The 13,413-nt window shown below is 44.0% G+C and overlaps 1 protein-coding gene across 1 annotated transcript; it reads left to right on the top strand.

Moving 5' to 3' along the window:
• Positions 1-3,859: 3,859 nt before the first annotated feature.
• On the top strand, positions 3,860-8,257 carry LOC101773495 (mitochondrial import inner membrane translocase subunit TIM22-3). The gene is made up of 5 exons (XM_004983179.3): positions 3,860-4,093; positions 4,983-5,047; positions 5,155-5,227; positions 5,311-5,364; positions 7,784-8,257. The coding sequence occupies exons 1-5, from the start codon at positions 3,949-3,951 to the stop codon at positions 8,011-8,013; spliced, it is 567 nt and encodes a 188-aa protein (XP_004983236.1). The 5' UTR covers positions 3,860-3,948; the 3' UTR covers positions 8,014-8,257.
• The last annotated feature ends 5,156 nt before the right edge of the window (positions 8,258-13,413 follow it).

The raw sequence follows: 13,413 nt of genomic DNA, 5'->3' as shown, positions 1-13,413 counted from the left end.
TGTGAAAAAGCATAAAGACAAACTCTAGATGAAGAGCACCAAGATTTCAAGAATCACAAGATGTTACATCTTCTTCATCCATGCCACAAATGCTAAGCATGGGGGAGGACTTGCTTGACAAAAATGGAAATGCCACGTGGAATACAATGATCATGATAGCCATAAGGTGCTTATGGTTCTTCTTCCATGTTAAGCACAATGCTTAAGTATGGGGGAGGCTGCTCTACAAATCATTACAAGCATCGAAAGGACGGTAAATTTTTCCTACACCTTCTCTTTTTCCATCTCTTTTATCATGCCTGTGTATTTAAGTCTTCAACCATAGACTCGATGCAAACTTTGTATATCTCTCGATAATAACATGGCTACTAGGAGTACGGCCTAATTTTTGTTTTCAATAAATAATGATCACTGTTGTTGATGGCTCTTAAGTACCAAATATAGGCCGTCAACTCCTACATAAACACATAAATAATTAGCATCAGCAGTAGTGGTAGGAGTTATTACTAACGAATTCCACAAGTGTTGGTGAATTTTTATATGTAGGTCCATTAAGAGAGAAAACACACCTCAAGAGTAAGGAAACACACTCTCAACCAATCAGGAGCAAGCACACGGATCCATGGGCCCACAACCAGAAGGAAACCAACTACATTCACCGCCAAGCACCCTGTACCCACAAGAGGACCCACAGGGCAGCAACCCAGAGCAAAGGTGGCGCTGTTGCTGGGGAACGATTGCTGTTTATCTACGAACCTAGTGGTCCTCATATCTTTTTGCTTTTCTTTGTTTCTACCTTAACCCCCGCTATCCATGGAAGGTTATCCTTGTACACACCTTTCGACCCTTCGGAGTGAGTCTTTAGAGCCATCCTTTCAGGATCCCAATTCCTCACCCGGCTACGAGATTCATCTCTCACACATAGCGCTAGTTCAGGAAAATTTCTTCTCGGGGTTAAGCTATGAGAACCCCTAGCATCACTTATGGAAGTTCGAGCACTTGTGTTCTTGGCAGAGAATATCCGCCCTGACACAAGATGCCCTTAAGAGGAAACTTTTCCCATTTTCCCTCTCAAGGAAAGCGAGAAGGTTATACCTTCGTTTAGAGGAGAGTGTGATCAATAATTGGGAAGAACTGAGGGATAGATTTTGCTTCTCCCTCTTTTCTCTATCTCGCATCGCTTCTTTGTGAGTAAAGATCCTTAGCTTCAAGCAACAAGAGGAGGAATTGCTAGGTATAGCATGGGCTCGTTTCTCCGCTCTCACGGAAATTTGCCTAGTCTTATCCATACCCAACCACGTGTTGCTTCAACACTTCCGGTTAGGATTATTGGAAGACATTGGCCTGCAACTTGATGCCCTCTCCGAAGGCTCGTTTTTGCTTAAGGATCCTACAAAAGGGAAGGAAATCTAGGAGCATATCCGAGAAACTACTCCCCCGGTCGATCTGCATGACGACACCCCATCGGGAGGAGAGCACATTAAGCAAACCGAGGACTATCTTCAGCCGAGTTCAAGCTTTCATCTTGACTATATTTAAAATTATGCTGAAAATACCTCTCCTAAATAGCAGGAATCTTGGGGAAAGAGCGCCTCGAGCGAATCCTACCCCCAGATTCCCTTACGGTGCTTCCTTCTGAACTTTCCTCGAGACCATGTCTTGAGGGAGGTTGAGGAATGAGTGGTTAAAATAGGAGGATCGTTCTTAATGACTCATTTGTTTCAACCACAACTTCCTGGAAGAGGTACCGTAAGAAAACCCATCATGTTTCCGTGTCACGGTAACATCCAAGGTGTTTCGTATACACCAAGGAATATGCTCTCACATTGACCACCGTATCATAGTCTTTAGGACTCATCCTTTTTGTCAAGGGATCATAGGGGCCATGCCGATCAAAATGAGTGAACCAAACTCACACCCTTATCCTCGATTACCGATCGATGCCAATCAAATCAACTGATTTAAAACTCACATCGCAATCCTTGATTTTGATTGATGCCCAATAGAAGTTATGTGCACCCTTCATATCAAATGAACTTCTATTGGAAGCTTAGGATGGATTGCTTTGCCAGCACACTCATCTTTGATGAAACACGAAGCTCTCTACCTAAGGAGGGGATCAGTTGAAAGAAACTCATTTCCCTCACGAGTCAAACTTGGATCGTTCTTTTGGCCCACAGAGTTACACATCCTCTTTCATTATGGGGTCATGAACGTTCTTGAGTTGTTTTATCTGAAGATCAAGCCACTCATTCCATGAGCATGAAGATTCATCCTGATTCATCACAAGGTTCATGCTCATCTTAGATATCTCCGAGATCTACCGATTGTTGCGCTAAGGCACTACGAGTCGTACGATTGTCTTAGGGTTTCCCATCATAGATCATCTTAGATATCTCCGAGATCTACCTATAATTTTGCTAAAGCACTACGAGTACAATTGTCTTAGAGTTTCCCATCATAGACGCCCTTAGGATGGTTGTATATGGTTCTGGGGCTCGTAGTTGTTTTTTGCTCATCCATCTCAATTGGCGGAGCAAGGTGGACGCACATGTGGTTGAGCAAGGGATCACTAGGAGATGCCCAAGATCATAAGCCTCCTTTGATATTTAAATGATTTAATTTTATAAGCAAAGTTTATCCTTCGAGTATTCTCGGGACACTAACCTTACAGGTTACGAGTGGCTACATTAAGGACGGAGAGAAGAGAGGGAGGAAATGCATCGAGAGAACGACATCACCACCGCAAGCACAATGCACATCATCATCGCAACATCGCCACAAGGGGCAATCATACCCCGCAAGATCCGTTAGACTAGATAGAAGACCCTAGCCAGTTCACTGCCGATCCATGGATTGATGAACCTTGGATGAATACTCTATGGAAAAAGCTATGATGATCTGTGCGCTAGCGGTTCACAAACTAGCGCGCTAACCACCGCCAACAACCTTTTCTAGCGTCATTGCCGGGGATCGGCAACTCGAACCCTGGGGCAATCTATCTAATTTTTCTAATTTTTCGGACTAACCCTAATTTTTCTAGTGCATATATCATGTTTTTCTTGTTTGCGTCCTTGAAAGCAGGTAAATACTAAACGCCAGATGATCAAACATAGACTTCATCAAGTCCCAATTCACTCTGATAAGACGATAACAACATCAAGCTCAACTCTTTAGCAGTAGGTGCTAACTCTGTTAGTGGCCCAGCATCTGCTGTTGAGTTCACATTGATGAAAACAATACAAATGATAATAAATAAGGTATGCCGCTGTGCCAGTTATTTTTAAGACTAATGTTTCTTGAAGATTTGTTTGTTCAAGTAATAGGTGTTGGAAGTAACCATGTCAAACAAAAGAGGGACGACAAGATTGAAGGCAACAAGATTAGAAGCACCATGACACTACCAATCTTCTCCAGTGGGATGCTTAAGAGTTTCTAATTGAGTGATGCAAACAAGGAAGAAAACTGCTCAGATCGTCAACACAAACGCAGGAGCCTCATCTGATCCCGACACCTTGGCTAAAGCAAGAATTATGGAGAAGACGCATCATTACCACCATGCTACTCTCTGGTGCAGTAATGGTGATGCGACCTTGAAGCAAAAGGGTGCGCGACATAATACCCTAAAAATAACAAGATCAAGATTATTAACATCTCTGTATCAATGAAGAAAATACTGTGGTCATCGAGGGCTGCCTTATAAGAAAACAACATAATGGGATTGTGTTAGCCAACGGACAATGGGCATAGGCGGCTAGCAGGAGCTGAGTGCTTGAGCATGTCAGGTGGGACCTAGCTGCCAGCCTATGTACCAGCGCGGTCCCACCGCCTGTCAGCGATAAACCCCTTGGGGAGAGGGGATTCTAGTCTAGGGATAACGAAGACAGCCGAGGGAGCGGAAACGAGCACCGAAGAGGGGAAAAGCGCACCAAGGCAACGAAGGGAAAGATGGCGGCTCGGCGTGGGCGCGAGTGGGACGGGGACGAGCTGGGCGGCCCGCCGCCGACGCCGCTCGCCGCGCCCGTCGTCTGCCTCCTGCGCTCCTCAGGGGAACTCGCCGCCGGTGCCTTCGTCGGCTCGCTCGTCGGATACGGTACTGCCTTCTATTCCCAAATCTCATCGGCCGTTCGAATTCGGGGACCCCCTACCTCCGCCCTTAGCGGTTTTTCAAATTAGCTATAGGACAGCACGGTCGTCGGGCTCGGCTAGTTAGTCTGGGGGTGTTAGCTGCGCGCCGTGCCTCTGCTGATTTGCTGTGAGAAAATTAGCTATCGTCGCTATAAATTGGGCTCGATGTGTGGAAGACTAGGACGGGAGGGGAATGCCATTGCTATTATTCTACCTTGAAACTTTTGCTCCAATCATTAATTGAAATATGAGGGTTCGATAGACCTTAAGCAATCACAACTTTGTCATATGAGGGTCTTTTTGATTTTTGTAGTAGTGTGTGCTTGGGATTTGTTGTCCACACCACACTGGAGAATCCTAACAGGGAGTGTGTTGTTAACACGGTTCAGAAGAGGAGGACAGTTTGTTGGACATGAGGTTACTACAAGATTGGTGATGACACATTTCACTAAAAGAGATATAGTGGGCCTTGGCCAGTTCAAGTAGCCTCACCTCAACATCAATTTTGGAGCTCGCCTCCATGCTTTTTATGGGTTAATGAAAATGGGGTCCTTAGTTTCCTAGGGAAGTAATAGCCAACTGCCAAACTGAGTATGGAAGAATAAAAAAATACTGAATCTTCTTTTTCTGAAAATATAACATTAGAGGAAATAGAATTATTCTAGTGTATCAGGACTTAGCTGAAATGAAAAAATGAGTTGGTAGTTTGGCGCTTGTAGAAACTCTGAGCACTTTACATCTCCTGTTCTACATACTCAGCGAAGCTTCACTTTTCTTGTGACCCTCTTTCATTCCACTAGTCTAGCGTTCTGTTAGATTTTACAGTTATTTGTATTATTTGATTTCTTTTCCAGGGAAAGGTTTGATCATGAATCAAGGTATGAAGGCATCACTCAGCAATGCTGGATCATCTGCCAAGGTTAGTCGATCCTAATGTTCACGGAAATATTTTGGATGTAGAAAGTTCAGTATCCTTTCATCGGGAAGATTTCTAATATGATCTCTTTTTGTTTTATCTTTTATTAGACTTTTGCAGCTCTTGCTGGTGTCCAAAGTTTCATCATGTGCTTGTTGAGAAGACTGCGAGGGAAAGATGACAGTCAGTACTTCACTTAATGTTATTACTTTGCTACCATATAAAGATTCAAGTGTGCATTCTCAACGAAATACTATCCATTGCAGTGATTAATGCTGGTATGGCTGGTTGCTGTACAGGCCTTGCTTTGAGCTTTCCAGGTACAACTATGTGCAACCTATCTAGTAATTTTTTAATTTTATCTTCTTGAAAATTGCATTGTCATTCTTACTTTTTTTAACTACAAACAATGCAATTGATGCTGGATGATATATGTGTACTTCTTTTAGCTGATCTGGGTGATGTTAAATCTATTTATGTTTTCTTGTATCTACTGTTCGAGTTACCATTGAGTTAATTTCTGAGATGTAGTTGCTGTCCTCACACTTTTGGCATTTTTTTTGTACAAGAATATTATTACTTTTTTCCTTTGGGATACATGGGGTCATGGGGACATTTTAAAATGTCTATTTTAGTTCCATGTGGAACCACAGAAAATTGCAGTGTTTAGAGCATTCATTAGGTGCTTTAGTTGTTTTACCATCAATTTCCTCTTATGTTCCTATAGGTATGGAAAAATGAATGTCTAGGCAATTGTTGATAGAATAACAAACTTGTTAAGTGAACATGCTTGCAAGACTACTTGTGCTGTTCTGTTCTTGTTCTTCAAACTCAAACATTCCTGAGACTATTTTGAAATTGTTTTCGGTTGGTTTGAAGTTTGCATTGCAGCTAGATCAGCATGCAAATTAATCTAAAAACCTGTAGAATAGAAGTAGAGAACTATACCCATTTTGAGCCTGTCAAGTCGATTCAAATTATTGCAGAAGTTCTATACTGAAATCTTACGAAGCTTACATGTCTGCAAATGCTTGCATTTTATATCCCTGGGAGTCAGGGACTATTGGTATGGTATGATTATGAACTTGCTGTACTGTCCTTGTTCTTTAAATGCTGAATCATCTATGCAAAATTTGAAGTTAAATGATCTGCCAAGCCCCTGTTTATATTTCTAACAAAGCTGTAAAGATTAAAGCAGCCAGCAAGCCTTGCTACAGTAGCTGTGGCCTCTGCAGCCAGCAAAGCTGAGCAGGAGCATGTGTCACACTAACCCCATCTAGGATGATGTTCTTGATTTAGCTCTTACGGAAAACTTTTCAGTTTGAAGTATTATCTTTATTAGGTTGGTATATCTACTGCTGTAAAATCAGGTTGTTGTCTGTGCTGTAGTTCACTCATAATGACAAATTGTCAAGCAATTTTTTAGAAAGCACGTGATGTTAATAACTAATATGTTGATGCACTTCTCTAGCATACATCAACATGAATATAAGCCATAAATGCCGTGCTTGTACAATGTCCACAGGGACATTTTCTTCAGAAAAACGCATTAGAAGAGAAAATTAAAAAAGAATAAACAATATCAAATAAGTTTGTTTATCTACCTTTCTGTTGGTGGTCACCGGGAAAGTGTTTCTTTGTCGAGTGTGTCTCTGAGCAAATAAACATGCATGATAGGGCCAACCATTCATGAAATTAACTCTAGGGCACCATCGATGTGTGGATATTCCTGTTGCATACCCTAAAATACTTGATAACCTTTGTCTTGAAACTTGTTTGGATGCTATTGAACCTGTATGTTTTTAAGATGCCCTGGACTTTGATTTGACATCTAAACTGGTTTGGAATCAAACAGTAAACTGGGCTTTTGTGCCTCTCGCATCCTAGTGGCTTTAATGGCAGTGTGCTCTTTGAAATTGCCTTGTTTCTGTTGTGTTCATCTAACACTTGCGGTCTCTTAGTACCAGTACTATTTAAATCGTTATCATATACATAATGACATCTAGGTGAAGTTTTCTTTTAGTTATTTTAAGAAAGAAACTATTTACCCTTTTTCTTTTGCTTTGGGCTTTGTCATGTTCAGGTCTATGGTAGTGCTTAGGTAGTACTCTAAATAAGATTGGGCACAACAGAGATTGGTACCATTTGCATGAATTCAGCTTAAGCTCTGCTCTTTCAATTGAAATAAACAGACACAGACAGGTTTGTCCTTGAAGAAAGAAATCAAGGGTAGCCTGATTTTTAACATGCCAACACGAATTGAAGCTGTGTGGGACACCCCAATCCAAACTGAAGAAAAAACAAAGAGCACAAAGGGAGAACAGTGATATGGGTATTTTAACCTCATTAGCTACAGCTAATGTCCTGTATCCTTTTGAACTTCATCAATATAATGCAACTACTTCTGTAGCTCGGGCATGATAGCTATTTAGACATTCAATCAGAACAAGTCAGCAGACATTATCTTCATTATTCGTACTGAATAGTAACATTAAACAACAAGTTGGACTTGACAGATGCTTTTGATCTTATAGTATGATTGGTGCGACAAACAAAGCCACCCTTGAATAATAAGTTCTGGTTAAAAGGGTACCCCCAGGTTCATTCTCACATGTTGTGGCTGTTACATTTTACCCATTTAAAGGTCAATTTGGAAATGCACATTTCTGGAGCTATTAATTGTAAGATGCATCAACTATGTCTCCCACCATTAATGCTTCAACCTTTCTGTTAAACTAGGTGCGCCCCAAGCAATGTTCCACAGCTGTGTCACCTTCGCAGCATTCTCATGCATAATGGATGGGCTCAACAAGCAGCAGGCTGCAATGGCGCTCACACTTGACGGAAAATCTCCATCCGCCAAGAGTCCAGAGGCTGGTGTTCTCCCACCATTCACTCTCCCCCCACTTCTGGATGCTTCGGACGCTTTAGCTTCATTCTGCCAGACCCTTGTTAAGCCCAATCACTAGGCTTTGCTGAAGTCTGATCCCCAAAAGAGAAGAGCTCCATAGGTTCTCTATGTGCGCTTCTTTAGCATTCTGAATTTCTGGCCAGTGATGTAGCTCCATTTCGGTGTTGAACTTGGTTGGGTTTGGTAACTATAGTGGTGCAATAGCGGCAATTTTTGTATCTAGTATCCATGATGGTGCATTTGTAAGGCGCATTGAAGAGATAATTACTATATCCAGTGCTTAGGCTCTGTTGCGATGTCAACCTCTTGTGCTGTCCTCTGCATCAATACCAGTCAGATCCAGCTAAGTCTCATGTTAAACAAATCATGCAACCATTATCCTGATCAGACCTATCAAAGGTACATGCATTCAGTGACTCACCCATTGAGCTTTGTGGAAGAGGGATGCGCTGAAGAGCTGTTCAAGTTGACTTGCCATCACTGCTCACTCACCACAAGTGCTGATAGAGTTAAGAGTCAAGACTATAATTCTATCCCCAAGTGCATGAAATAATTGTGGAATCAGTCAGCCGTCCAGTGGAGGCCGTTCCCTGCCCAGTGCCCACCCTGCTTTCTCCACCACGAGCTGCTTTCTCACCCTCCACTTGGGAGAAGCCTGCTTGGGGTGCCAGGTGCTACGGTGCCACTCGGGCAGAGCCCAGACATCCATACCATTTCAAGCGAATCAGATCATCTGCCTTTGATCCCTCTACTTTTGAGTCAATGCTGTGTGGACCCAAATATGATGGGGCCCGCATGGAAGTGGCTCAAAGGTAGAGGTTCAAAGTTAGAGGAACCTCTTTCAAGAAGCTAAATCTTTGCGTAGCTTTGCTTGCCTTGCCCTGACCCTGAGGAGCTGAGTTGAAACTTGAGATGGAAGAGAATATTCTGAACCAGTTGCAGCGTGACACGTCTACCTGCATCAAAGGTGCTCAAGGGCCCGTTTTTCGTTGTAGCTTTGCTGCGTGCCATCATTACTATTCTATGCCTATAATTTGCTTTACTTTTTTTTGCGAGTATAATTTGCTTTATTTAGCTACCTATAACCACTCAACATAAAATCCTTCTGAGCTCATGGCAGTAGTTATCTAATACATTCCTTATATTTGCATTCTTATTTCCTCTGTGATACTTTCATGAATTGTACATACGCATAAAGTCTCTTTTTGCACCGTAGCACATAGTCATGGAGATGCTACCCGAATCATCCCAACTCTCACATTTAAATGGACAGATGGGAGCACGTAGGACCAAAGCTGGCCGCCGGAGGCCGGATCTGTGCCTCCCTTAGCCGGATCTGTTCTACCACCTCTGGATTTGCGCTTCCCGGCTGGGGACGCGTCCTCTCCCATTATCGACTCTTGCAGTTGCCTTGATGGATTGAGGGCGCGGCCTGGGGGCACCTGGGAGTTGTACTCGTGATGGGTGCTGGCATGGTGCCGCCGTTACGCCAATAGCTAGTGGCCACCACCTCGGCAGGCGAGCGGCCCCGTGGCCCCCTCTATTTTCATGAAACGGTAGGGAAGGTCCCTACCGGATCTTTTTGATTTTATAAATAAAAGGAATATGAACAAGGCCTTAGGCCCAAATGGAAAGAGAGAAGAGGAATATATACATGTATCCCATGCCAAGAGGGTGTGTGCACCCTTTCAAGAGCACACGGCAAACCTATCCTACCGCCGGCAGGGGTGGCTAGCCGGTAGGCGGTCCTAATTGGTGGTGTGGTGGTGTGGGTCTGCTCGATCTCGTGTCGCATGGCTGCCTCAGTTGGTTTGGTGTCGGCGGTGTGTTCAGGGAACAGGGTACGGACAAAAGTCTAGTCCGTTTGCCGGCAGATGACGGCGACACCCCTAAGCGCCTCTTACATTCTTGGAGGCATCATTCGTTCCCCTCTTCCCTCCTCTTTGCCGAGGTGCGAGTTGCCGCTACTGGCGCTTCTAGGACCGTGGGGTGGCAGCGGGTGTGTTCATCATCAACCATCCATGGGGAGATGCTTCTTCTCAACCAACCTTCGCTTTACTTTACCCACCATTACTTTGGTCGTCTAGGTTGCTCTTGTCTTGATCGATGCTTTGCTACCTCGGTCGTGTTATGTGGGTAGATGCTTTGCCACCGATACTTTGTTTGGGTGGATACTTTGTCGCCGTGGTTCTTTAGCTCTAATGGATGCTTTGCCGCCATGGTTCTGCTACTTTGGCGGATGCTTTGCCACTATGGTCGTGCTGGTTGATCTCGTTGGGTGGATGTTTTGCCACCGTTGAGGTGTTGGCAACCTATCCTAGGTTGTTTAGGTTTGTGGGTTTGGATGTGTTTCCTTCCCCCCACCTTTCTTGCTGGTCTTTTTTCATGTTGGATCGCCTACCACTAGCTTGGTGGTGCTCCGTAACCACCTTAATAGCCTCTGCCTATTAAAGTTTTCTAATGGTTGTATTGCTCTTCCTCTTAATGAAATATGTGATAAAGCACGGTCGCAAAGCAGTTGCACATTTTTTATCTAGAGCTGTGTGGATGAAGCTCGCGAGAAGGTACCAGTAGATGGCCCGTAATATATTGTTCCTAATAAATCTCAAAAGCTCATTCAAAACAAGGAAAAATTCCCTACATACCACCTATACTTCTAAGTTATATTACTGTTTTAGCACAATGCATGGCCGGGATCAGCCTTGGATCAACACAAGGATAGGGAAGCAATCTTGATGCTCCATAGGTAGGTCGGCGTATAGGCACATCTCGAGATATATATTGTGGCATAACGACATGTAATGCGGAGCACCCCGGAGGTGGTTGTCGAAGATCTAACTAGAGTTTGGTTGGGTACAACCTTGTGGTGGAGTAAGAGAGATCAGCGACGCCTAAGCTGAACAGGGTGGAACATCATTGACCTTATGCTAAGTATATGCGGAGTTTCAGCCTTGGTTTGGGAGTTTATCAGAGAAGTATCAACCACTGTGGTCTGTGCTGTCCCCTGTACCATACGGCATGCAGTTAGTCAGTTCCAAAGTCGCTTTGCACGTTCTGACATTTTAGGAGTCATTTGGAAGAGCTTCTCCCGAAATGGTTTTACTAGTGAAATCAAAGCTGGTGAAGCTAATAATAGTGACTTTACCCAGCTTCTAGTTCATTTTAGTCTCAGCTTACAAAATGACTTCACACTACAGTGCCTCGTCGTGTGCAAAACAGGTGAAGCTGAAGTCGAAATGAGCCCCTCCCAGTTTAAAACAGGGCCTTAGATAAACCTCACATGAAAGTTGAAGAAGACATATAAACATGGTCTGCCATTATCACCTTTATCCACATCTTACAAGACTCGCTTATTCTTTCATTTTAGTTTGGCACGCTTGTAGAAGGCAGCCACCCCACCAAGAAGAGCCTGTTCATGTTGACCTTCCATGACTGCTAACACACTACTGAGGTAGGTGAAGAGCGTATCGGAGACCGCAGTGCATCAAATAATTGTAGAATCAATGATCTGCCTGTCTGATCTTGACCCCTATACCAGTGGAGGCCGTTCTCCGCCGACCATGTGTTGCTTTCTGACACTGTTCCAAGGTACACTGGGCCAAAACACACGGATAACAGATATCCATACCATACCATTTAAAGAAGGAAAATATCCTACTGTCAGTCCTGTTGCAGCATGACACGTTGCATCAAAAAGTGCACAAGGGACTGTTTATGCATGGCTTTAAGCCATTGTTTCTCTTTTCTCCTTCTACTTTTGAATGAAACAATCAAGGTGGACGCACGCAAATTCCATATCCATGTTTTTTCCATGTTCCTTATTGTCACTCACTACTAGGGAAATGGTCTTCTGTACCGGTTGGGAACCACTTTAGTACCGGTTGCGTAACTGATATTGCTAGTTTGGTACTAAAGGGACCTTTAGTACCGGTTGAAATAACCGGTACTAAAGAGGTATTAAAAAAATTGAAATCCCGCTGCCGGCCCCGCCCTCCACGGCCCCCGCCCTGCCGCAGGCCCCTGCCACCCCCGCCGGCTCCCGCCCTTCCGCCGCCCCCTCCCTCCCACGGCCCCCGTCCCAACCCCCGCCGCCGCTCCCACAACCCCTGCCCGCCAGCCCGCCACCAATCCTGCCACCCGCCATTGCCGCCGCCGCCTCACCTTGCCCTGCCGCTGCTCCTCACTGCCATGGAGGGGGGAAGGGAGAGGAGACAGAGAAGGAGAGGAAGGGGGTGCTGACAGAGAGAGAGAAAGAGAGAGAGAGAGATAGAGAGAGAGATAGAAGGATAGGACTGCCGCCGGGTAGGGGGGGAAGGAGATGGATAAGGTGGCGGACGGGAACTCTTTATACCGGGTGGGAGCCCCACCCGGTACTAAATATCATCCATTAGTACCAGGTGGAGCTTGCACCTGGTACTAATATGCCTTTAGTACCGGGTGGAGCCCTTTACCGGTACTAAAGGGGGTCACGGGTCGCCTCTAGAGCACTAGCCGTTAGACCCGGTGCTAATACTTATATTAGTACCGAGTCCAATTGCAACTAGCACTAAGATGCTGATCGAAAGGCCCTTTTCCCCAATAATGACTCTAGGTTACCGCCATCTGTAGCTTGCGGATAGTCCTGATGGCTCGGGCCTTCCCCTGAACCAGATGTCTGAACAAATGTAGCCTGGTTTCTAAACGTTCAAAACACATCTAGTCAAACATAGATCCTCTCACCATCTTTCGACAACAACGGTTCGTGATTAAAGCATAAATCATATGTCCTGCTCCGCTCCTCTACACTGGAGCGCAATAGAGATTTATGGATCCACAGCTGCGATGATTTCCATTGTTGCTGATAGAGGTCCCCATTCCACACAGCATGTATGATTTGTTGGTCAGGCCTTACCGTGCCACCTACTTCCACTTTGTGCTATTTTTATCTGATTTCTTAATTTCCTCAAAAATTGGGTCAATTGTAGATATCACTATCTTGTTTGTAACAAACATGAGACTTGCTCACATGTCCCTATCCTACTAACCAACGACTTCGTCGGTGACCCTTGTCGTTGCCGGAGACCACAATTTGCCTGCCACCTACCCAAAGGGCAGAACCTTAACCTATGTGTTCTAAGCACCAGGCCGTATCATGTTGTATCGATGGGTGCAAAACTGCAAATGGATTATAAGGACCTGATACAATGCTTTACATATTTGTTATATTCGTATTGTAAAATGAATTTGATATGAACTTGAATACTCTCGAGTATAAATATAAATTAGATTGTTCGAAACTTAATTTCAATATTATACACCTTTAATGATAAAAATATTTTTTCTAAGTTCTAAAACTAAAGAACATCTTCTATTTATGAACCAAAACACATAAAAACTAATATTTTAAACAAGTAGCAGGTTAATATTTTTATATTTATGAGTTATTATTGCGATCAAATACTGACTTAATATTTGAATC

Source organism: Setaria italica, chromosome IX (genome assembly GCF_000263155.2).
Source record: "Setaria italica strain Yugu1 chromosome IX, Setaria_italica_v2.0, whole genome shotgun sequence".
Classification (NCBI taxonomy): domain Eukaryota; kingdom Viridiplantae; phylum Streptophyta; class Magnoliopsida; order Poales; family Poaceae; genus Setaria; species Setaria italica.
This window is presented reverse-complemented; position numbering and strand designations above follow the sequence as displayed.